The 26,782-nt window shown below is 41.7% G+C and overlaps 1 protein-coding gene across 10 annotated transcripts in view; it reads right to left on the bottom strand.

Annotated features, from left to right (window-relative positions):
* LOC138755773 (receptor-type tyrosine-protein phosphatase mu-like) overlaps positions 1-26,782 on the bottom strand; it is a 1,095,616-nt gene that overhangs the window by 269,402 nt on the left and 799,432 nt on the right. For 5 of the 10 annotated variants that reach the window (XM_069922352.1, XM_069922354.1, XM_069922355.1 and 2 more), the window contains one exon: positions 15,452-15,481. The exons of the other annotated variants lie outside the window; for them this stretch is intronic. In XM_069922352.1, the coding sequence (XP_069778453.1) occupies positions 15,452-15,481 (30 nt within the window). The remainder of the gene's footprint in view (positions 1-15,451; positions 15,482-26,782) is intronic. 10 annotated transcript variants of the gene reach the window in all.

The following is a 26,782-nucleotide window of genomic DNA, read 5'->3' as shown; positions in this document are numbered from 1 at the left end:
ACATTAGCGTATTGGGGGGAGGAAGCATGGTGCAATGCTGATAAAATCGCTCAGGTGGGGGGGGGGGAAATGCTGTTAACATCATCCACCCCTCTGATATAGGTGCCGAGATTGCCGTTTTTATGGCGTCAAGCGTCATTAGCCACTACTGAAACTTGATGCACGACAATGATGTTAGAGAGAGTGAGGGGGGGGGGGTGGGTCTAACGGTGAGCAATGGCCATGACCATATGAGGGGCCACAGCACCTCACTTGGTGGTGGGGGGGTGGGGGGGTGAGACTGCGGATCCAGAGTTCTCCATACTTTCACTGGAGATGGAATTCCAAATTTCCTCTTCTTTGCAAGTAGAACATCTCCAAAAAAGTGTCGACCATCACTCTATTTCTTACTTCTTCCCATGCTGGGCCAACCATGTACAGCACATTTAAATCTAGTGTTCTCAAAGTTGCTTGATCCTACTTAGAATATAGAACATAGGACAGGTACATGAGAGAAGAAAGAACATAAGAAACAGGAGCAGGAGTCGGCCATCTGGCGTGTCGAGCCTGCACTGCCATTTAATGTGATCATGGGTGATCTGATGATAGACTCATCTCCACCTACCTGTCTTTTCCCCATATCTCTTAATTCCCCTACTGTGTAACAATCTATCGAACCTTGTCTTAAATATATTTTCTGAGGTAGCCTCCACTGCTTCAATGGCCAGCAAATTACATAGATTCACCACCCTCTGGGATAAGAAGGTCCTCCTTATCTACAACCTAAATCTATTACCCTGATCCTTGAGGCCAGGTTTCCTAGTTCTAGTCACCCCTACCAATGGAAACAACTTACCTACTTGTATCTTATCTATGCCTTTCATAAATTTATACGGTTCGATAAGATCCCCTCTCATTCTTCTAAATGTCAGCGATTACGGCTAATCCTCTGATCTCTGGTACCAAACTGGTGCACCTCCTCTGCACTGCCTCCAAAGCCAGGGGTGTATCCTTCCTCAAGTGAGGAGATGAGAACTACACACAATAGTCCTGATGTACCCGGTACATTTGCAGCATAACCTCCCTGTTCCTAAATTCAATCCCTCTAGCAATGAAGGCCATCATTCGATTTGCCTTCTTGAAAACCTGCTGCATTTGCAAACCAACCTTCTGTGATTCATGCACAAGCCCTCCCAAATCCTTCTGCATGACAGCATGCTGCAATTGCTTGCCATTTAAGTAATAATCCGACCCTATATTTTTCTTTCCGAAGTGGTTGATGTCACATTTACCGATATTGTACTCCATTTACCAGATTTTTTCTCAACCACTTAACCTACCGATATCTCTCTGCAGACCTTTTTGGAGAGGCCCTTGAAGTCTGTGCCATGATGTTAAGTTATACTAAATCTATCTGCCTGCACATAATACATTCCTTGCATGTTCATATGCCTGTCTAAATGCTCTTAAACATCGCTGCTTTCAACCCCTGGCAGTGAGTTCCAAACATCTATCACTCTGTGCAAAAAACTTGCCTCTCCCATCTCCTTTAAACATTTAGCTCTCAGTTTAAACCTATGCTCTGGAGCATTTGACATTTCCACCCTGGGAAAATGTCTATTAAGCTTTTCTATACCTCTCTTGAACTCATAACCTTCTATTAGGTCTCTGACACTCTAGAGAAAGCAATCCAAGTTTGTCCAGGCTCTCCTTATACTCTGCAATCTCCTGGGGAACTGTTTCACTTTTCTCAAATCCTCCACATCCCATTTGCAATGTGGTGAGCCCAATGGATGTGTTATCCTTATGGCATGTTAGGTGGATTATGGATTTCTATCCAAGATCCTTTCTCAGATCTCCTTACATTGTGTAAGATGAAGAGCCCTATGGCCAGAGAGCTCAGAAGTGAATAGGCTCTTCCCCTTGAGGGTAGGTGAGATTGGAATGAGGGGTCATAAGTTAAGGGTTTGGGGCAAAAGTTTAGAAGTAACATGAGAGGAAGCTTCTTCACACAGAGAGTGGTGACTGAATGGAATGAACTTCTGGAAGAGGTGGTTGCAGCAGGGTCAATTTTGTCATTTAAGAGAAGGTTGGATGAGTGCATGGATGTGAGGGGATTGGAGGGTTATGGACAGAGAGCAGGTAGGTGGGACTAGTGGAGTTCACTTAAATCAGTACGGATGAGAGGGGCCGAGATGGCCTGTTTCCGTACTGTAATTGTTATATGGTTATATGGTAAGAGCAGTCACAGGGTAATTTTCTCAACCACCACTCAACCACCATACCCATGCCTGCATTTCTATTATTCTACTCTAATTACTTATTTTATGGGCAATATTTTAGCTTTCACAACCACCCAATGCCATCTGCTATGCTTGCAATGTTCAAGTTTGGTATCCCTAGGCTCTTTTTTCTTTTAATCTTTGCTGAATACATGTATCATCTATTTTCAACTATGGTTAAGAATTGGATCTGATTCTGAGGCTTGCTCAGTTGGTACTTGGATTCCCCTCTGGCTTCCACTCTCTGAATAACACAATCAGCACTGCTAAAATTCTGAAATACTGTACAGTGAAACCCCTACTATCTGGAATTCAAGTAACTGGCAAAAAAAAATTGCAAAATTAGGTAAAAAAATCTGGAAGTTTAAAATTGGCATGCATCATATTTAGTTCATTAATGCATGCAACGCACAATCTCAAATCTCAAGCAATCAGAAAATGCACTTATCTAGCATTTACCAATCCCCATGGATGACGGCTACCAGTGTTTTCACTGTAGCACCATGATTCACAATCAAAGAAGTGTGTGTGTGTGTGTGTGTGTGTGTGTGTGTGTGTGTGTGTGTCCGTGTGTGTGTCTACGCATGGTGTGGGGGTGTTGGGTGGTGGGAGGATTGTTATCAACACGAATATACATCACCATCTTGAGCGGAGAGAAGCTACTAAGTGCCTTCATTTTCGAACAGGAGTGAAATATTCACAAATAGAATCCTTGTTTGTACAGTTCTAAAGTGGGGGTGGGTGGGTGGTGGGGGGGGGGGGGGGGCAGTAGAAGAGCCAGAGAACTAAGCAAGTGGATAAACTTCAAAACCAATTAAATTTCTTCCCATGCTGGCTAATCTAACTAGCCATTCATCCAGATACATGCTCTCCCCATTTGAGATGGCCAAGGAAAATTAATTGGCTGCAGGTGTTTACAAGAAAAGAATCTTTGTCATTTCTGTTGTTCCCTACTCCAAACGACGAAGGCAACACACTTCAAAACTGCATGAGCGTATTCTGAAAATGAAAAGCTCTATCCAATTATAATTGGTCTTTCACAGCATCATAAATTACCTTGCCAACCTGTCTTGGTTCATACGGATAACAGGGACAGGTGCAGGAATGATCTGTCACCTGGACACCCACAGGCTCATCATTTTATGTTTTACAGCATGCTGGATTCAAGAATGAGAAATTCCAGGGGGATTTATGCATTTAAAACCAGACAAATACCCCAGATGCAAACCTTAAGGGTTTACACATAAGTATTCTTTATCCAAATAATCCCACTATGGACAGAAATTTTAGTGCAAACCTCCAGACAAAAAAAAATGAAAGCCTTTTGGCATCACTGCTTTTAATAACAATCCATTCTCAATAAAAAGCTGTTGGAAAGAATTAACACCCCAATCAAATGACATTTCAGGCAAGATAGAGCAGCAGTGATTTTGAAGTTACACACAATCACTTCATCCTCTCTGTTTAAAAGAAATTAATCAGTTTCAAAATGCAACCATTAATTTTACAATCGTTTTGCTTCTGTTGCTTTGATGAGTATTTCTGCCTGAGCTGAGAATATTAATAGCAGAGACAGGGAATTTGTTCTGAGTAGACATTAGATTTAAACATTCGATGGCTGGCCAGAATCTTGCCCAGTAAATCACCCAACTATAATAGCTCACAGCCAATTTTCACCCCATTGAATTCCACAGAAAAGAAATCAGAACAGCTTGAGAATGAATGGAGCAACCTCTGAACAGCTGATGAAGGTGAAAACATACTCAGCTGTGTCTTGCAATGGAAAAGAATGGATGGTACAAGATGCAGGTGTGGTTGCATTTGGAGCACCCTATGTGGTTCTGGTCTTTGTGCTTCAGAAATGCCAAGGAGGTTCATCAGGTTGATTCCAGAGTTTAGCCTTTGAGGGGAGATAAAATTGCCTGAGACTATACATGCTGGAATTTAGAAGAATGAGAAGAGTTCTTAGAGAAACATTTAAAATTTCAAAAGGAATAGATAAGAAAATTGGTCATCGGTCGAACTAGAGGATATGGCCTCAACATTCATGGGAATACATTTAAGATAGAGATGAGGAGGAACTGCTTTTCCAGAGACAACTCAATAAGTGAAATTCTGTGCCAAAGGAAGCAGTAGAGGCTGCCTCTTTAAAGATATTTGAGACACAGACATACAAGGGCATATCTACGGAAAACAGCACTGAAATTGTGTCCCTGTCTAAATATCTGACACCCATCTTTAAGATAACTTTACCATAATATCACCTCAAAAGTACAAGTCACGCTCGTTTATCCCTCAATTAACAAATTATGGCACTATATGAAAATTATAATGGCACCTTCCTTGCTTTCACTGATGCAAATTGGCCTACGATGTGATCGGTTAGTTTTTTTCAGTTTCTTCTCTTTTTATGCTCAGCAGAGCAAGGTCAAGAGTCTGCTTTGACCCATGGGGGCTCCTGAAGACCAGCAGGATGGACGGGCAGTCTTTGTCATGCATGTCATTGAGAAAGCACAGGGCAACAAGCTCCTATAGCCCGTCATCATGGTTCAGAGGCTCCTCGAAACACTCGGGCTCGCTCAGGCCGAACGCCTCGTAAACGCATCCCAGAGCCACTCGGGGCAGGGGTCGTCGATCGATGTGATTGGGCTGGGCCTCACCACTAGAGCCACACTCTGATGGCTGAGCTCCCAGCCTTGGCAAAGTCCTGTCTCCATGGAGATCATTGCATTTACTCCCGTTCCCATGGTAATCAACACATCACTTCTCCAGAGTTTGGAACATTTACTGGGAGCAAAGTCAATGCATGGGCTCAAGTGCCCAAAAATTCTGTTCCCCAGAGCATGACTTGAAACTGCTCAGTGGTGTCCCCCTTCAAGTGGTGCCCAAGGCATGTGCCATACCTGAGATGTGCCACTGCAGACATAGATTGGATAGAGGGAGAACTGAGGGTGATAAGAAAATAGCAGATAAGTGGAGCTCAGTCTGTGGCCAGATTAGCCACTTGCTGAAAGAAAGTTAACTTTCTCCATTAACCTTCAAATTTGATCAGTAAAGCCCACTTCAATTTGGGAGAAATAGAATAAAAGAGAAAATGGATAAAGGAAGAGCAGAAACAGTAAATCTCCAATAAGCTGGTACCCTCAAAACAGCAGTGATGCTGGACTGACTGTATTTCTGGACCATTGGATATTTTTTTGATGATGAGATCTAGATACTTGTGATTTATGAATTTTATTTCACAGAGTAGTTTATAAATGCAAGTGAATCAGGTGAATTTAAAGAGAGTGTAGGAAACAGGAGCTAGTGAGCTTAAAGGGGCCCAGTGGGTGTGGGAAAAGGACGCATTGAGGTTAAGGTGAATATGGCTACAGGAACTCAATGATGTTAAAGTGAACGCCATCCTGTCTGTGTTCATGGCATGTGCAGGAATAGAGCCCTGGTGAGGTCAAAGTGAATGTGGGCACAGGACTGCAAAGAGGTTCAAGTTCATTGTCTCATATTCTGAGATGTAGTGATAAAGTTTGTTATGCGAGTATTCCAGTTGCATATCCCATACAAGGCACAGTACAGAAGAGGTGAGTACAAAGCAAAACCAACATAATTTTCTCTTGCAAAGCTTATTTTGGAGGCTTATAATGGTAGGGGAAAGACCATTGCATGAGGTGGGCGGCTGGGTGGGAATGAGTCTTTTAATAGGTTGACTGCTTTTCCAAGGCAGTGAAATTTATAGATGGAGTCGACGGAGGAGAAAGGATGTATGAGATTGCCTTAGTAGCATTCACAGCCCTCTGAGGTTTCTAGCTATCTTGGGTGGAGCACTTGCCACACCACACAATGATGCGCCCTGATAGGATGCATTTAGTGGTGTACCTGTAGGTGTCAACTGGAGACATGACAAACACCCTCAGGGTTTCTGTGGAAGTAGAGGCACTGTGTGCTTTCTTGGCCATTCAGTCGACATGGTGGACTGGGACAAGTCATTGGAGAAGTTTATCACCTCCTCATCTCTGTAATGTGAACTGGGAACAGAACAGCAGGAGTCTAAACCTTGCTCCTTGGACTTAAGGGAGAAGTTGTCCTTGAACCAAGTCATGTCCCTTTACCTTCCTCCCATGCTCTGACTCCATCTTGTTAAGGGTCCTGCAGACAACTTTGGTGTCATCCGCAAATTTATTGATGGATTTGGTTAAAGTGAGTGTTGGAAAGTTGCCCTTGTGAAGTTAAAGTGAGCGATGGAATGTGGTCCTAGTGAGGTTAAAGGGAATGGAATGTGGTCCTTGTGACATTAAAGGGAGTGGGAATGTTTTCCTGGTATTTGATATGCTAGTAAAGACTCAAATATTAAATTCCAAAAGACATGGGGCCCATATATGGACTATTATCATAACCCAAAGAAAAAGAATGATTAGACGCTTTGGTGCAGTGATGTCTGGTTCTGGGTTGGTTCCCATGTATCTTTTTTTTTAAACCTTGCTAATTGTTCGGGGTTTTGATCTATAAGGATTTCTTTCTTTTTTGTTTGGGATTTTTTTTCTTTCTTTTGATTTTGATAACATAATAGATAACTGTTTTAGTCAATTGTGAATGTGTAAAGATTGATAAAATTATTTTAGAAGGAGAAGAGAACAAAAGAGAATTGTAAACCTTTTTTGTTGTTAAATCTTATTTATTTTTTATGATTTTGCTCTGTGCTCTGGATTTTCATATTATGACAATATTGTATAAAGTTTTAATTTAAAAAAAATCTTTTAACGCATTGTATAATTGTACTGTTCAATTGTTTATATTGCAAAACACCAATAAAAATCCTTTTTAAAAAGAAAAGGAATGTGGGCCTTGTGAGATTAAAGGGTGTGGGAATGTTTTCCTGGTGAGGTTAAAGTGAGCAGGAATATGGTCCTAGTGAACCAGACACCAAACCACCAGATTTCTAAACAACGGGGCAGGAGATTATTGGAGTTTTACTCCATTACCAAATGAAGGCTGTGCTGCAGACAGCACTGCAGCTCCCTGTTAATTTGAAAGCCGTTAACTAATGCTTTTAGCCTCTGTTTAAAATAATTAGTTTCAATGTCCTGACTGCAATTCAACTAGCAAAGATCTGTGGAGGATGACTGCACTGTGGTACATGTCTTGAACATATCAATGTATAAGGCGGTATGGCCATGACTCTTACTGTCAGTGCCCAGGTAAAGATGTGCTGAGCAGAAATGGTCCAAGCAGAGACTGTAGTTAGGAGGCAGATACTGTTGCCAGACGATGGGCAACATGTAATTGTATGAAACTATTTTGTACATGATACAAGTTGTTAGATAATGGGTGAAAGGGAATATTAAAGAAAAGGGGCCTTCTTCCCTCCCTCAGTTCCACCATTTAGCTAGATATCGGCTGAACCACTTGAATGGTCACAGGATCTAAATAATTGAACTCTTAGCCCGGGAGTAATGTGAGAAGGAAGGGAAACACAAAAAGTCTGCAGACAGTGTGATTGTAGAAAAAAAAACACCAAAATGCTGGAGGAAATAAGTAAAGAATAAATTTATTCTTCGTTATTCCTTGAAGAAAGGCTCAGGCCTGAAACGTCGGCAATATCTCTTTATCTCTTATGGATGCTGAGTTCCTCCAGCATTTCATTAATGTGAGAAGGCCTTTAGCAGCAATTTGAGAAGAGGTTCACCTTCATGTTCTTAAGAGGTAACAAGGAATGGTCAATAAATGTTGGCATAAGAAGTATGCTGCTCGCTTGTCTTGATTTCTGGAATCCCTAATAACCTTATCAACTTCAGTTTAAACCTTTGCTATCAATTGCTCCTTTGGCAGCATTGAGGGAGGAGTTACAGGTTGTTACTTAGGTATAAAGAAGTGTGTTCTGTCACCAACCCTGAAGGTTCTGCCATTGTATTTCATTCAAAATGAAACCTGGGATTTCCTTTTGTTTTTTGATTAAAAAAAAAGTCATCCAAGCAGAGTTGCTTTTCACATGTGCAAGCAACACATTTCTCATCTTAAACTCCAGTGCAACCTCAGTACTATCCAATGAAAACATTGCGGGGATAATTTTCACCCGCATTGTTTGGGTAAGATGGAGGAGTAGGGTGAGCTGGCGCGGTGGATTCCCCACTTCATTTTCATCCATTGATTGCAATGACTGAACATTAGGGTGGGCTTATACAGAACTTGCAATCTATTAAGCCTGATTAACACCCCACTTCCTCTCCACACCACCCCACCTACCACCCCCCCCCCCCCACCTCCCGTCTGCAGTAACCAACACAGAGAGAGATTATGCCATATTGTGTTGGTTTGCTTGGAACAAAATTAATCTAACGTTATACAGCTATCATTTTTTTAAATTCAAACTATAGGTATAACTCACTTTACAAAACTAGAATGTTCCTATGGAACCTTTCATAAACTGAAATGGCGGAAAGAGAAGAAGCGATTACCATTGATTTCTATGAGCAATTTTTTTGAGTGTTCCCAAACCCAGAAAATAACCACCAAATTATACCAAATGACACATAAAACCTAAAGTAACACTAACATTTATTTAAAGCAGGAATGATCTGATAAATACATAGCCTATAAAGTAGTTTCAATTCAACTAGCAATGATCTGTGGAGCATGACTGTACTGTGGTACATGTCTTGAAAATATCAATGTATAAGGCGGTATGGCCATGACTCTTACTGTCAGTGCCCAGGCAAAGATGTGCTGAGCAGAAATGGTCCAAGCAGAGACTGTAGTTAGGAGGCAGATACTGTTGCCAGATGATGGGCAACATGTAATTGTATGAAACTATTTTGTACATGATACAAGTTGTTAGCTAATGGGTGAAAGGGAATATTAAAGAAAAGGGGCCTTCTTCCCTCCCTCAGTTCCACCATTTAGCTAGATATCGGCTGAACCACTTGAATGGTCACAGGATCTAAATAACTGAACTCTTAACCCGGGAGTATTGTGAGAAGGAAGGGAAACACAAAAAGTCTGCAGACGGTGTGATTGTAGAAAAAAAAACACCAAAATGCTGGAGGAACTCAGCCAGTGTCCCTAGGAAATAAGTAAAGAATAAATTTATTCTTCGTTATTCCTTGAAGAAAGGTTCAGGCCCGAAACGTCAGCAATATCTCTTTATCTCTTATGGATGCTGAGTTCCTCCAGCATTTCATTAATGTGAGAAGGCCTTTAGCAGCAATTTGAGAAGAGGTTCACCTTCATGTTCTTAAGAGGTAACAAGGATATGTAAAGTGCAGTTAGGCTGAGTATTTGAAGGTTAAGGTGCTGGGAGGTACAGGATACTAGGATGTAGGAGAGAGAGGAAGAGCTGCTTGGGGTGCACGCGCAGCCTCGGGACGCCTCTATAATGCTCACTGCTTTTGTGAAAGCGAAAATCCTTCGTAAAAGCAAACACGGGTTCCTTCGTAAAAGCGAATTTGCGTAAAGTGACTATTCTCAAAGCGGGGTACATCTGTATTCTATTTGCAGCCCATCTTCCAAATGACAACAATGCAAAGACAGTACATTGTCTAATTCTTTGGGAAAAGGTGATACATTTTAGTCAAGTGGTTCCAATATAAACCTAATGAATCAGTTCTATTGCTTATCAACAAAGCAACAATATACATTCATCAATAAGCAATCTAAAGCATCTGGATCCACCTTTACCTACTCAGTTTATTCTCTACCTTACCCCCATCCCCACTCCAGTGGGCTCCTTCACCACCTGCCTTTTCACCTCTCCCACATTCTTCTCTCCAGTACCCTATCACCTCTTGGCCCCTCCCTCCTTTTACTGCCACCCTCCCCTTAATATACTCGATTTTCTTGCTTTACCATTTTAGTCTCAAAAAGAGGGTGCCGACACAAAATGGTGACTGACCATTCCTACCCATGGATGCTGCCTGACCTGTTAAGTCCTTTCACTTTTTAAACCTAAAATATAGTTGAATAAACAAAACTTAATCACCTCCTTCCCTATCTATTGATCTATAACAGTGTGTTCCCAACTAGTGGGCCATCACAAGATAAAGGAACAGAAGTAGGCCATTAGGCGTCTGCTCCACAACTCTACCCTGAGCTAAACTGTTCTTGCATCTAGTTCCAAGTTCTGGCCTTTTCCCCATATCCTGTGATACTTTGACTAATTAGATACCTATCAATCTCCTCTTTAAACTCCCCCAAAGTTCGGGCTGTATGTGGCAACGAATTCCACAAATCCACGACCCTCTGGCTAAAGAAATTTCTCCTCATCTGTTTTAAAGGGTATTTTCTAATTTAAGACTGCACCCTCTTGTCCTGGATTCACCCACCAAGGGAAACATCTTATTCACATTTACTCTATCCAATCCTTTCAGCATTTAAAATGTTTCCAATGAATACAGTCCAAGAGCCAATATATGTTCCTTATATTTCTGCATTCCAGGAATCATCCTGGTAAATCTTCTCTGTACTCTCTCCAACCTTATTACATCCCTTCTAAGATAAGGAGCCCAAAACTGCACACAATACTTCAAATGAGGTCTCACCAGTGCCCAATGCAGCCTCATCAACACCTCTTTACTCTTATATACTCTTCCTCTTGAAATGAATGCAACATAGCATTTGCTTTCTTCACTGTCAATCCAACCTGGTGGTTAACCTTTAGGTTATCCTGCATGAGGACCCTCAAGTTCCTTTGCACTTCTGAATTTTAAATTTTCTCGCCATCCAAATAATAATCCGGCTGTTTATTTCCTCTTCCAAAATGTACAACCATACATTTCTCAACATTGTATCTCATCAGCTATTTCTTTACCTGCTCTCCTAAGCTGTCCAAGTCTCTCTGAAACCTTTTGGTTTCTTCAACACTTCCTACTCCACCATCTTTCTTGGTGTCATCTGCAAAATTAGGCACAAAACCATTCAATCCATAATCTAAATCATCAATATACCTTGTAAAAAAGAGGCAGCCCAAAACCGACCCCTGCAGAACACCACTAACCAGAACTGGATCCCTTTATTTCCACTCTTTGCTTCTTGCCGATCACCCAGTCTAATATCTTTCCTGTAATTCCATGGGCTCTCATCTTATTAAGTAGCCTCTTATCAATTGCCTTTTGAAAATCCAAGTGCATAACATCCACTGCCTCTCCCTTGTCCTAATTGAGATTTCCTCAAAAAATTCCATTAGGTTGATCAGCCAGGATCTTCCCTTCATGAAGCCATGCTGGCTGGGACCTACCATGCCATGCACCTCAAGGTATTTTATAACCTTGACCTCGAGGATCGACTCCAATAACTTTCCAACTACCGATAATTTCCTTTTTTCTGCCTTCCTCCTTTCCAAAACAGCAGAACTACTTTGTGACCTTCTAATCCTCGGGAAACATGCCAGAATCTATTGATTTCTGGAAAATCATTTCTAATGCCTCCACAATCTCCAAAGCCACCTCCTTCAGAACCCATGGGTGCACCTCATTCGATCCGGGAGACTTATCTATCTTAAGTCCATTCAGCTTACTAAGCATTATCTCTCTTGTATTCCTGACTTTACTTAATTCTATTTCCTGAGACCTCTGACTATCAGGTATATTGCCATTGTCTTCTTCAGCAAAGACTGACACAAAATAGTCTTTCAGTTCTTCTGCCATCTCTCTGTTATCCATTATAATTTCTCCAGCATCAGTTTCAATTGGTCCTATATCTACCCATGTCTCTCTTTTACTTTTTATAGTTAAAAAACTCAGTATCCTTTTGTATATTTTTTGCAAATTTCCTTTCACAATTCATCTTTCCTACTGACTTCCTTTGTCTCTTTCTGTAAGTTTTAAAAAGTTTCTCAGTCCCCTGTTTTTCCACTAATTTTTGCTTCCTTCAATGCCCTCCCTTTCGCTTTTACTTTAGCCTTAACCTCTCTTGTTAGCCGCATTTGTGCCATTTTTCCATTCATAATTTTCTTTTGTCTTGGAAAATATCTGTCCTGCACTTTATTTCTTGAGAAAAAGCATCAAATTCTGCTCTGTCATTTCCCCAGCTAGAGTCATATTATGATCACTACTTCCTAAGGGTTCCATTACCCTTAATTCCCTAATCACCTCCAGTTCATTGCACATCACCCAGTCCAAAACTGCAGCTCCCCTGGTGGGCTTATCAACAAGCTGTTCAAAAAAGCCATCCAGTAGGCATTCTACAAACTCTCTCTCTCTTGAGGTACCTTCCTGAATTTTCCAATCCCCTTTCATGCTAAAATCCCCCATAATTATTTTGACATTTTCCTTCTGGGACAGTTTTTCTATTTCCTGCTGTAACTCGTAGTCCACTTCCCGGTTGCTGTTTGGGGGCCTGTATATAACTGCTAACCTTGCCATTTCTTAACTCAATCCACTGATGGGCCACAGCGGGTTTCCATGTGGGCCACGGAGACTTCCCAACCCACTGAGGTCAGGAGGGGTCTGAGGTCAAGTCTCGGCCCTCCCGGATGACCTTGAGTGGGGTGGCGAGCCATCTGCCACTGAGGTCAGTGAGGCCATCTCTCAATATAAATGGTTTGGCACTGAGCACTCACAGTTCCCATCAGACCTCCACACAAGACAAATTCAGACTGGTTCAGAAGTGTGTGTTTTCTGTCTTCTTTCTGCTTTGTTACTCTTCACTTTAGTCAAGACACATGATATATTTCTCCTCTAAAACTGGATATAAATTATTTTTGCAACAGAACCAAGGATGTGGAAATTGGTGAAGAAACATCAGGAACAGGGATCTCATTAAAGTGACTCGAGCTTTGATTTTGATTGGGAGCATTCATGTTCAGAGTATGTTTGTAGTACTTTTTGTTCTTTAAAAATGTTAAATGAAATACTTTAACTTAGATAAAGATGCGTTTCTTACAGAGCTGCTTGAAAATATTGCTTCATTGCATGTTGAGAACCATTGATCTATAATGCCCATTCACAAGATCAGAACTGGCCATGTTAAGTGATGGAGCAGTTTTGCTGCAGAGTTATTAGTGGTATCAAAAATCTCATTTGCTGTGAGGTGTGTTTTATTGCTGGCTAAAACTTCACAGTGTACTCCAGGGTATCTGATGAGATGTCCAGTGCGCTGAAAACTTGCAAGAAAATATTGCTTTAATTTCCTCTCCAAATAAAACACCAGAGGAAAAAGAGCAAACAAAACTTGATTTCACTTTATTCCTATTCCAGGCCCTGGACACAGGACACTGCAATGAAGTGGATCTCAGCCACAAGAGTTTGTTTCCAAATTCTCCTGAACACACTTCAAATCACCACACGTCTGTCCTCAATGCTTTTTTAAAAAAATTTGCATTTATTGATGGATTCAAAGTTGGAAAGACTTTTACTGCTGAATCTCTGTCTCACTGCACGTTTTCATTATGGGCTCTCATCATTCTGAAGAACATTTTCCTGCACCTGTCTTTTGCACAAAGAACATTCTGATTCAGAAGGGCCAACTTTATCACTTGTGGCTGGAGTGAATATTTTGTAAATCATTTGCAATCTCGTTCCTTTCTTTGCCTTTCTCAGTGATTCATTTTACCCCATATTGTGGCTTTGTGGTTACCCTGTGAATGACATCTTCCATGTTGTGACAATCTTCCTTTATTCATAAAATAAAAATAGCACTTTCCATCACAAATCCTGGGTTGGCACCCTTTCTCTGTCACGTGGAAAGGTCTCAGGCTTTCTCTCCAAACCTTGGATTTTGTGTTGCTTGGTTCATACTTCGTTCAAAATGAAACCTGGGGTTTTTGTTTACTGGTTTAAAAAAAAATTCTGAGAATCGAACAACTTGGCTGCATCTTGACTGAGTGTGAGCCCTGACAAAAGACTAACAAGAGAGCGAGAACACAGCAACTGAGCCCCACATCATGAACCCTCACCAGCAACACCAATTGGATGGATACTCAGATATCGCGAAAACAGCACATTACAATCATTTCATATTGATGACTCCTTTGATAACAAAATACTTACACTCTAAATCCGACAATCTTGCTGCTGAAGGCACGTGCGTTCAACAGCCTCATTCACTAATGCAAAAATAAACATGATGGAAGTACCCAACAGATCGACCATCATCCACGAGGAAAGAAACAGCGGGTGATTCAGGTAAAGGACTCCTTCATCAAAACAGATCAGTGAATATTTAGTAATATACTTAGGGTAGCCAGAAGAACCACTGCCTCACACTGCCAGAGAGCCAGGTTCAGCCCTAACCTTGGGTACTCACTGTATTGTTTGTATATCTCTACACGAGTCTCCTCTAGTTTCTTCCCACCTCCCAAAGGATGGGAGTCGGCTGTCTAATTGGCCACGGTAAACTGCTCATTGTGCATGGGTGAATAGAAGAATCTAGGTGGAGTCTGAGAAGAATGCAAGGATTTGAGAGGGAGTTGAGGGCAAGGTCGGCTTCCGAAAGGGTCTCAGGTGCTGAAATCTTCCTGATCATATTGGATGTTTGGACCTGGAGCTTTGCCAATGGATTGAACTGAGACTGTGAGGCTGTAGAGGCTGTGAAGGCAAATCCATCAACATTCAATGTCTCTGAAGGGACTTTCTCTTATTATTGGGGGGGGGCTTACTTCTCTTTCTCTTATTATTCGGGGGGGAGTGGGGGGGGCGCCAGGCAACTCTTTGTTTGGTTTTACCACAGGCAAGTGTTGAAGTATATTTTGTAATTTTGTATATTACATTTTTTGTATTGGCCTTGATAGATGGCTGATAGTCTATATTCTGTGGGCTGAAGGGCCTCTTTTAATCATGTATTTCTCTATGATGCAGATCCATTTGCAATCACTGACCTTTTTTTTTCCCTTTCTTAACACTGCTGAGCTTTGATAAAGGGCTCTTAGCCTGAAAAATGTGCCCCCTTTTCCGTAATCATGGACTGATCGGTTAGCTGCTTCCAGCAGGTCCTGCTTTTGTTTTGGATTTCCACTATCAGCGGTTTCCTGTTGCAATGCTTAATCCAAACTAAGAGTTCTACAACATTTGCCCAAAATATTCCAGCGTTGTCCGCTGCTTCTACTCTAATATTCGATTATACACTGAGGCAATTCAAACTACAATCAGTTAACAAATCTGGAATACGAGGTACTTGGAAAAAAAAAGTGAATGAAACAAATGTTCTGCAATGGATAAGAATGGATAAAAGCATGGAGCACTTTTTTATCAAAGCAGTTTACTTACAGGTAATAAGTGTAGGACTGAGAGCTTCTTCTGCCAGGTGAGATGGTTGAAGGATTTAGGCAGGTGGGAAAGGATGGAATGGAAGGAAAAGAAAAGCAAATATTAATGAATTAAAAGAAAATCCTTCCTAATAAAATATATTAAAAAGCTGCGGTGGTTGAAGCTTACGTGGAGTACGTGCAATTGCAGATTCAAAACAATATAATGTCTAGCGTCTCTAATACTCTCAAAAAAAAGACTGACGGTTTAATATCTTACTTATCTTTCCTTGACTAGTGGATGGTGCAGCAAAAGGAGCATGTGGATCATGGTCTGGCCACAGGATTGTGCACATACGCCTGTTTCCTCATTTTGACCACAACTTGAGGAAATTGATGGGAGTGATTCAATTCTGCGAGTCACCTCATCATTGCCCACCAAAAAACTTGAATCTTTCACTGCTGCAGAGGCATTAAACAAGGCTCCACTTAACCCGTGCCTGAGCGAGATGGGTTTACGAGGTGCAGTTATTTTCAAGTAATATAGTTTGTCATTAGCTGGCACTGGTCAGCATGAGGTTTTAAACCTATTCATAGTGAGGAGATTGTCTGAGAAATATTGAGGTAGACATCTTTGCAAATCCACGAAAGATGAAGATGACAGTCGTGTGAAGAAGGGCACTGTTTCTGGTCTGCCAACATGTAGTTTTTTGCAGTTCCTTGAAGAGAGGCCAGGGTGCACAACAGCCTTGTACTTTCCACTGGGTAGTTATGGGAGAAGGTGTTAGGACAACCACTGACATTGAACTTGTGTTTAGGAAATGAGCTGCCAGTTGTATTTGTCTTCACAGCTGCTGTTCCAGTGACTTCAAAAGAAGTCAAGATACAGAGGTTATGACAAGCCAATATTCTTGCACATATTTTAGGCTGTGTTTTACTTGCTGTAATTATAGAACATAGAACAATACAGCATAGTACAGGCCCTTCAGCCTACAATGTTGCACCAATTCATGTAAACCTACTCCATTATAATCTAATTTTTATCTACCTCACATTCATAATCCTCTATTTTTCTTACATCATATACGAATTGCTCGCAAAACAAACATTCTCACAGCACTTTGATACATGTGACAATAAATTTGAACTTGAAGGCAACTTGTGAATTTGTAGACGACCAGCCACCTCACAATTGAGGAGCATTTGCGATACAAGTACCAACATGGGGATAAAGTTAATAAAAAAGAAAAGAACATCAAATCAGAAATAAAAGGTCAGTGGGTGAGGTAGGATATAGGGTGAGAAAAAAAATTGTTAATAATTCAATTTGTTTTAGGACATGACTCTGAAATTTAACTTCATTTGTCTCTTCACTCTTCTTGCCAGATCTTCATGCTTTTAGTATTTCTTGCTTTCCTATGATTTAAAATGAGGTACAATAAACCCTTGGTATCTGGTAACTTCCAGATATGCAAATTTTCTGGTTGCTTGAGACTCACTCTGACAATACCTAACTTACACCAGCATTAAGAATTAAACACTACAAAAGAAAAAAAAGAGCAAAATGTAATTTTAAAAAGATCAGTATTGTTGTTTAAAAATGTAACATTCACTTTAACCAAGTAATTCCCATGATTTACAAAATTAAATTTAAATTTGAACCCCGGTCGCTGGCACTGAGTAGCATCGTGCTAACCAAAGTTTTATGATGCTGCAAAATGATTACTTTACTTTCATATTCATTGTCCTGCCCAATGAAGCCAAGTATACCATATGCTTTTGTTAACATCCTATCTCCTTGTGCTGGCCTCTTTCAAGGACTGCCTTCATAATTAACCCTCCATCCCCCAAGTTTACAGATGAAGACTTATTAATATATTTAATAATTCACTAATACAAATTAGTGTTGTCTCCGCTCCATCCTCAACATCCATTGGAGCGCTTACATCCCTAACGTCGAAGTACTCGAGATGGCAGAGGTCGACAGCATCGAGTCCACGCTGCTGAAGATCCAGCTGCGCTGGATGGGTCACGTCTCCAGAATGGAGGACCATCGCCTTCCCAAGATCGTGTGATATGGCGAGCTCTCCACTGGCCACCGTGACAGCGGTGCACCAAAGAAAAGGTACAAGGACTGCCTAAGGAAATCTCTTGGTGCCTGCCACATTGACCACCGCCAGTGGGCTGATAACGCCTCAAACCGTGCATCTTGGCGCCTCACAGTTTGGCGGGCAGCAACCTCCTTTGAAGAAGACCGCAGAGCCCACCTCACTGACAAAAGGCAAAGGAGGAAAAACCCAACACCCAACCCCAACCAACCAATTTTCCCCTGCAACCGCTGCAATCGTGTCTGCCTGTCCCACATCGGACTTGTCAGCCACAAACGAGCCTGCAGCTGACGTGGACTTTTTACCCCCTCCATAAATCTTCGTCCGCGAAGCCAAGCCAAAGAAAAAAAATACAAATAAAAACTCTTACTAAGCAGGGATGAGGAGACACTTTAAGAGAGTCACCCCAAGAGTGAGAGGCATCAAGCAACTCTTCATCCTGCATGATGCCACTTTATTCAAACACAACTTTATTCAAATAGTTGCTATGAGCAAAACATGACCAGCACACTCTGCTGTCTGAATATTTGCTCCTATCTTCATTTAAAGGTTTATGGGTTACTTCAAAAAATATTTATTTTTACAATTTTAAACTTTTATTTAAATTTTTACTTATTTTGTTTTTAAAATTTATTCATTTTCCTCAATATTCTTTTTCATCAGTTGCTTGAGGTTGCCGGTTGTTTGAATTCCAGGTGAAGGTTTGTACTGTTGTGAACATTCGACAATTTGTGCTAACCGTGCTGCACAACTGGTGGGCAATTATGTGGAAAATACACTTGTATCCTTCCACTCTGCCACCCAGCAAAGCCTCAGTTGTTATTACTTATCACTGTAACTTCTGGTCTTTAAGATGCCAATTGTCCTGTTGCAGTCAAATTGATACCCAATGTGATGAATAAAGCAAATAATCACTGCACAGGGCAGTATGATTAGCAGAGAGGGTTAGCACAATGCTGTTAAAGCACCAGCGACCAGGTTGTGAACCCAGTGCTCTCCCCATGACTGCAGGTGTTTCCTCTGGTACTTCAGTTTCCTCCCACCACTCAAAAATACCAGGGTTTTAGGTCAATTGGGCAACTCGGGCTCATGGGCCGGAAGGGCCTGTGGCCATCTAAATTAAATAAAATAATTATAAATGACCAATTTTTTAGTAAATGGCAGGACTCTTAAAAGCATAGATGCAGAGAGGGATCTGGGGAGAATTCAGGTGTATCCGTCCTTGAAAGAGGCCAGCACAAGGAGATAGGATGTTAACAAAAGCATATGGTATACTTGGCTTCATTGGGCAGGACAATGAATATGAAAGTAATCATTTTGCAGCTTCATAAAACTTTGGTTAGACCACATTTGGAATTCCATGTACCTGTACAAGTTTAGTAACCCTCCATTACAGGGTGTGGAGAGGGTTCAGAAGAAATTTACCAGGATGTTACTTGAATTAAAAGGTATGGGCTACAGGGATAGATTGGTCAAACTTGGGTTGGTTTTTTGTTCTGGAGAGGCGAAGGGGTATTTATAAAATGATGACCCTTTGATAGGGTAGACAGTCAGAATCTCCATCCCAGGGCAAAAATATCACAGACTAGTTCTTTAAGGTGGGGAGGGGGCAAGTTTAAACAGGATGTGCAGAATGGTTTGTTTATGCAGCCCTTGGACGTGGCTGCCCAGACCAGTAGTGGAAGCAGATAATGTACAATAGAGGCATTTAGGAGGCTTCCAGATAGACAGATAGGCTGGGAAGAAGGGACATGTATCAGGAACAAACATTGACTTTTTAATTTAAATGTCCTATGCAGACATCAATATCCAACAATAGCCTCACACTCAATGTCACCAAAACCAAGGAGCTGATGGTTGACTTCAGGATGGGAAAACCAGATGTTTCCAATCCAGTGTTCATTGGGGGAACCAGAGGTGGAGAGAGTGAGTAAAATTTAAGATCCTCCGAGTCACTATCTTAGAGGATCGTTTCTGGCTTCAACACACTAATGGAATCATAAAGAAAGTATGTTAGCGGCTCTACTTCCTCAAGAGTTTGCGGAGGATTTGTATGAAATCAGAAAAACTGGCAAATTTCGACAGATGTGTGGAAGAAAGTGTGCTGACCGGCTCCATCACGGTCTGGTATGGGAACACCAATACCCCTGGAGTGTAAAGCCTTGCAAAAGTTAGTGGACACAGCCCAGTACATCACAGACAAAGCCATCCCCACCATCAAGAGCATCTACAGGGAACGCTGCCGTCGGAGGGCAGCAGCAATCATCAAGGATCCACACCACCCAGCACCCACTCTGTTCTCGCTGCTGCCATCAGGAAAGAAGTTCCGGTGCCACAAGACTCGCACCAGCTGGTTCAGGAACAGCTGCTACCCCTCCATCATCAGACTCCTCAACAACAAACTCAATCAGGGACTCATTTAAGGGCTTTTGCACTTTATTGCAACTCTGTATTGCACAGTCAGTTGTTTATAGATTTTCATTTGTTTACATATGTAAATTGTGTACATTTTTTTTTGCCCTGCCAGTAAGTGGTAAGTCTGTCTTGTCCATGCCAATAAGTGATAAGTCTGTCTTGTCCACATGAAAAGGGAGGTATGTGCTGTCATTTATGTACTCTGGCAATAAATCCGAACTCTGAAATCAGATGTGGGTCGAGGGCCTGTTTCTGTGCTGTACTGTTGCATGTTCAATGGATCATATAGAATCAGGTTGCTCAAAATATCAAACAACATTTTATTTCTGAGAATAAAATAAAAACCAGGAATGAGCTGGGCAATACTGGAATTATTTTTTCCATTTATTTTCCGCAGAGAAAAGCTGACACTCTCTGACCTCGTGGAAGACTCAGTGGCTCATGAAGAGATTGATCAACCTCATGGTTGAGATAAATGTTTGGATTTTCTGGTGACTCTAAGAAATGCTTAAATATGGGTTTCCAAAGTCGCAGTTTACATTATTTTGTTATTTGTATGCACACCGTAGTCATTCTATATAAGAGACTGTGTCAAAATAGGTGTAACTAAATGTGCAAATGTCAAAACAATAATTTGTCTGCTTGATCCAGCATCAGTCAAAAAGGGTTGCAGTAGAAATCGTACTCACTCAATTCCTAGATAACTTCCCTGCACCTCCTCGTAACCTCTTCATGGAAATTGCGACCACAGTTTGATCATTCCACATAAAGTTCCCACAAAGACACCAGATCAGAACTAGCACTGAATGACCCCTCTGGACCCCCTTCATGTCACAACTCCCTCAGTTCCAGGCCAAAAGGAGATTCAACAACCTCAGTCGAACTAGAAAAGTAACAGACTAGGCTTTCTTCCTCATTCTGCACACCAGCAAACATACTTAAAGCAAACCTTCAAAATACACATTTTATAATATACAGAAGATATAAAATATGTAGGGGGAGATCTTGTAACTTTGAGTTTTCCACAATGGCTACCTGCAAGAATATAGGTGGAGAATGAGTTATTTAATTCCTCGTCTAGCCTGCCACTGAATCAATTCATGGCTGACTTAGAGGAGGGTAACCTTCTGCATATGGGCGGATTGAAAGTCTTTGGCATACTGTACTATACTTTCAATGACTGTTCATGTCGAGTTACTATATTCCTGACCAGGACTTATAGGTCACTGGATACCTCTTCTATTACAGGAGAAGTCCAAAAATCCAGATGCCAGAAATGTGGATCACGTGAGAATTCAGATTTTTAAAAATTCTCAAACTTTTAAAATTTCACAGGCTTTTGTGGGTGAGCGTGGATGTGTGTAAGTGCCACAGGTGCACAATGAAATGTTTATTTTTCTTTAAATCTGCTTGTTTTGATTCATCTGTATCTGGTAATGAATAAACATCAATATTTACCTTCTTTATTCCTCCTTAAATTTCCATTTTAAAAACACCGCCCATGAAGCCAGCAACTCCAAAAATCCGGACTGACCCAATCCCCGAGCAGTCTGTATTCATCTTTTTTCAACATCTTTTCCCAGTTCTAATGAACGGTCTTCAGTTTGAAATACTGACTGCTTCCCCTTCCACAGATGTAGATAGTGGATTGCTGAGTATTTTTTTGTGTTTTATTTCAGATACTGCAGCATTTTGTATTTGGAATTTATTGCCACTCATCTTCCAGGGCCACTCACCTTGCAGGCGTTCTGCTCCTCTCTCTCTCCCACAGGATTTCTCATTTACATTGCTTCCTGACCTTGGTTTCTCTTCCCCTTCTTGTTCTTGATGAGCCGTCACCAGTTTATCACAGACTTCTTTTCCCATGTTTTTTTTGGATCCCTTCAGCCCTCTCTCCACATTCTTTATAAACTGTTTATCAACAGCTTTTACAGTCCGGAGGACATCATCGACATGTAACATTGACCCAGTTTCTCTCTTCATAGATGCTGCCGGGGCCTTCTATTTTATTTCAGAATTTTATTTCTATTTTTTCTTGTCTGAAGAAACAACATCTTGGTATCCTTTAATAGTCTTCATAACCATGTGGCGGACATTTCCTCTGTGAAGTGTTCACATGATCTTGGTTGACTATATTTGTAGTGCGCTGAGGTTTATATTTGAACACAAAAATCTACAGCACCGTACATGCCCTTTGGCCTACAGTGTGGTGTCTTTTCTAACAACTGTCTAGAATTTCCCGAGTGCATAACCCTCCATTTTTCTCAGTTCCATGTACCCATAGTCTCTTAAAAGATCCTATTGTTCCTGCCTCCACCATGTTGCAGGCAGTGTATTCCATGCATCCACCACTCTCTCTGTGTGAGGAACTTACCTCTAACATCCCCCTGTACTAACTCCCAAGCACCTTAAAATGATGCCCCCTGGTGTTAGCCATTTCAGCCCAGGGAAAAAGCCTCCGGCCATCCACACATTGAATGCTTACAGCCCAATTTTCTTTTTCTTTTTCCCTGTCCTCCCAGATAAATGCTCACGTGGCCTTATTCCTAAGTGCTCCTAAGCCCAAGGATAATCTGACCCTCTGTCCTTTGGCTGATAAAGAGCATAAAGTAAATATGTTCAAAATTGCAGTGGAAATTGCCAAAATCACTGCATTGGTTGAAATTTGGAAGCACTCGACACTTGTAAATCTCTGTCTAGGTTAAAGGCCCTTGGAATTACCAACGTGAGCATGAGATATTCTTGGAAGTTATACTTGCAAGAGGTTTTGCCTTCCCCCTTTCCCACATCCCATTTGACATGAAAATTCATTGTTTCTTTTTCCATTGATGCTGCCCCACCTGTTGAATTTTCTGCATCCTGGCAACTGGTCATCTGCTGTGACTAAAATCATGTCCCACATCAGATTGTCCCAATGGACAATTCCCAACTGGCAGTCCTCTTTCTCCACCGAATCCAATGCTTTTCTATCAGCAAACAAGAGAATATAGAAATACACATCTCAATGCTGGATTGCATAGTGCCGGCAGGTTTTTCAGCTTAATGAACAGTAGGAGCATGTCACATTTGTGGCTATTTCCAGAGGCGTGCCACAGTGCACTCCTGTTATATAGATACCACTGAGATTTCCTGATGTGATTTCAGCATCAGGAGATTACGATGACACCGAGGGTACATTGTCATAAGAACATGAGAAGTGGGAGCTGGAGAAGGCCGTCTGCCTTGTCAAGCATGCTCTACCATTCAACAGGTCATGGATGATCCAGCTACTTACCTGCCTTTTTCCCACAACCTTTATTCCCTTACCAAACAGAAATCTAGCTACCACAAATATGTTTAATGATACAGCCTCTATTGCTTTCTTGAGCAGAGAATTCCATAGATTCACTAATCTAGGAAAAGAAGTTCCTCCTCACCTCACTTCCTTGATCTAATCACCTGAATCTTGAGACTATGGCTCACGTACCAGTGGAAATGATTTTCCTGCCTCAATCTTATCTTCCCCTTTCACAATTTTATGTTTCTATGCGACCCCTCCCATTCCTCTGAATTCCAGTGAGCCTAATCCCAGGTGACTCAATCTCTCCTCATAGCATAACCCCCTCATCTCAAAAATCAACCTGGTGACCTCTTTTGCACGCCTCCAAAGCCAGTGTATCCTTACTCAAGTCTTCTTTGGCTTGGCTTCGCGGACGAAGATTTATGGAGGGGGTAAAAGTCCACGTCTGCTGCAGGCTCGTTTGTGGCTGACAAGTCCGATGTGGGACAGGCAGACACAGTTGCAGCGGCTGCAGGGGAAAATTGGTTGGTTGGGGTTGGGTGTTGGGTTTTTCCTCCTTTGCCTTTTGTCAGTGAGGTGGGCTCTGCGGTCTTCTTCAAAGGAGGTTGCTGCCCACCAAACTGTGAGGCGCCAAGATGCACGGTTTGAGGCGATATCAGCCCACTGGCGGTGGTCAATGTGGCAGGCACCAAGAGATTTCTTTAGGCAGTCCTTGTACCTTTTCTTTGGTGCACCTCTGTCACGGTGGCCAGTGGAGAGCTCGCCATATAACACGATCTTGGGAAGGCGATGGTCCTCCATTCTGGAGACGTGACCCACCCAGCGCAGCTGGATCTTCAGCAGCGTGGACTCGATGCTGTCGACCTCTGCCATCTCGAGTACTCGACGTTAGGGATGAAAGCGCTCCAATGGATGTTGAGGATGGAAGACTAGAACTGCACACAGTACTCCAGGCAAATCCTTGCCTACCCTGTACAGTTGAAGCAGAACCTCCCTGCTCTTAAATTCAATCCTTCTGGTAATGAAGGGCAATATTTCTTGCCTTTTGTTTTGAATATTTTAATTTTGATTTTTCAAGGCTCACACAAATTCAAAACAAGAATACAATCTTTCTCAACAATGATATATTATATTCAGAGTCTATTCACCACCATCCCCCGCCCACTCCTCTCTCTTCCCTCCTATACTCTAACACCACAAGGAAAAGATTATGTAAATTAAACAAACATAAAGAACTAAAAATCTAGAGTCACAGACCTTTAAAGGTATTTCTTGCCTGTATTTGATTACCTGTTGCATCTGAAAATTCTGCACAATTTGCTTTACCGCTCAATGTTGTCAGCAAGCTATGCTATCTGACACTCAAGTCCATCTAAGTATCACCCTCAGGTTCTCACTGGGGCGGCAAAGTTGGTGCAACACAGTGCCAGCGACCCAGATTCAATCTGCACTGTCTGTAAGTTAGTAGGTTAACTGGCAGGGGGTGGGGCGGCGTGGGGTCATGGGCCAGAATGGACTGTTACCGTGCTGTATCTCCAAATTAAAAATGCGTTAACTGGCGGGATGTGGGGGGGGGGGGGCATGGGCTTATGGGCCAGAATGGACTGTTACCGTGCTGTATCTCCAAATTAAAAATGGGTTAACTGGCGGGATGTGGGGGAAGGAGGGTATGGGCTCATGGGCCAGAATGGACTGTTACCGTGCTGTATCTTCAAATTAAAAATGCAATGGTTCATCTGCAATAGAATTTCTAGATTGCTATTCTTAACATTCTCTGTGCTGTCTCTTTTGAGGTACTGACACCAGCCTGGGCTTAAAGACCTGGAGAGTACAGGGAAATAGGGGAGGCACAGTTAGCATAACGGTTCGGGGCGGGGGGTAGGCGACACGGTTAGTGTGGGGGTTTACGCAATGCCACTACAGCATCAGCCATCAGGACTGGCGTTCGAATCCCATGCTATCTGCAAGGAGTTTGTACGTTCTCCCCATGTCTGGGGACTCCGGATTCCTCCCACCATTCACCAGGGGTTGTAGGTCAATTGGGTTTAATTGGTTAACACAGGCTCTGGGCTGAAAGGGCTTGTTTCCATGCTGTATGTCTAAAAAATATTGAAAAATTGAAATTTTAAATCCTGTGATGATGTCCATTGCAGGAATGATGACTTGGACTAAAAGAACAGGCTTGCAGAACTTCTGGGGTACACCTAATTGGACCCAAATTATGTCATTCTGGGCTTAGCCATTTATATTCTACTCACATACCACCTTCAGTAATCCCTTGCTAAACACAGAGCACCTATGGTGTTGGATGAAAACCATTAGATCATGAAGGAGGAGATTTGTCAGAGGAAATTTAATGCAGCCCTGTGCATTCCTGGGTTATTAGAAAAAAGCCAGTACAATGAGCACATAGATCACCAACACTGCAGTCAGTTCTGCCGCCAGTCTGAAACAACACCATGCTGTGTATTAGCAAGGTAACACTTACTCCCTCTGTCCCTCACCCTTTCCATAAACTGTACATCCAGTGAATCGGGAACTGATTTGTGACTTTTAATGATGTAACCTAAAATGAAATAATCTTGCCCACAAATACTCAAGCTTTCAAACTACAGACTTCTAATTAAATTATGTCAGCTTCATTTATCCCTCCTTTAAACTGTTCTTATCAAACTTCATAGGTTCCTGCATAATCCCGTTTACAGCCGCAGGCATTGCAATAAAAAAAATCAATAAACTGTCTTCAAACTTAGCAAAGAAAAACTAATCCAAAAGGGTTAAGATGGCTTAATTAATCTATCTTTATCACAAATGAGCAAACAAACCAAACCTCACCTATGGACACATTTATAGATCGCACATTCTCAGTTAATTTGGTAAAATATGATGAGGTTAACAGTAGCACTGGATATCCACTAAATAATAGCACGGTGCCTCAAACTGTTGCAGTCTTCTTTTGATTTATTTTTACAGCTCACCCTTCACATTTAATTGCAAACTGCAGAGGATCAAACCCAAAGGATTAAATTGGCGAACAGGACAAGGTACACATGAGGCCTTGTCTGCCTGGAAGTGCCTTGAGGTTAGGACACTGAGAGAATGGTGTTTGTGATGAGATGTTTATCAGGCGATCTTTCAAACAGATTTGGAAAATGCCTGTGCCATATTTCACAGGCTAAATTGAAAAGTCTTGTTAATTTCAGCCACATGAATTCACCCTGTCTCATTTTTTTCCTGAAGAAGCACTCCAATCTCTGATTCTGTGCAAGATAAATGAGGCACAGACAAAATGTTGATCTCCGAGAACTTCTTACTTCTATTCACACTTTAGATATTGTGGTACTATAATGGCTTGTTCTACATCTCACTGACCATGAACTGAGACCACTTTCAGCTGAGCTAAGGGAATGTGCCACCATTTCCAAATAGATCTACTGGTTTGTATCTTCTGTGAATTCTCAAAGAGTTACAATGGAAATCTCACATTCTTTCCCTCCAGCAATTTTTTCAGATGAGCTTTGGTGAGAGTGCAGGCCACCTATACAATGTG

Source organism: Narcine bancroftii, chromosome 2 (assembly GCF_036971445.1).
Source record: "Narcine bancroftii isolate sNarBan1 chromosome 2, sNarBan1.hap1, whole genome shotgun sequence".
NCBI lineage: Eukaryota > Metazoa > Chordata > Chondrichthyes > Torpediniformes > Narcinidae > Narcine > Narcine bancroftii.
Note: the sequence above shows the minus strand (reverse complement) of the source record. Positions and strands in the feature narration are given on the sequence as shown.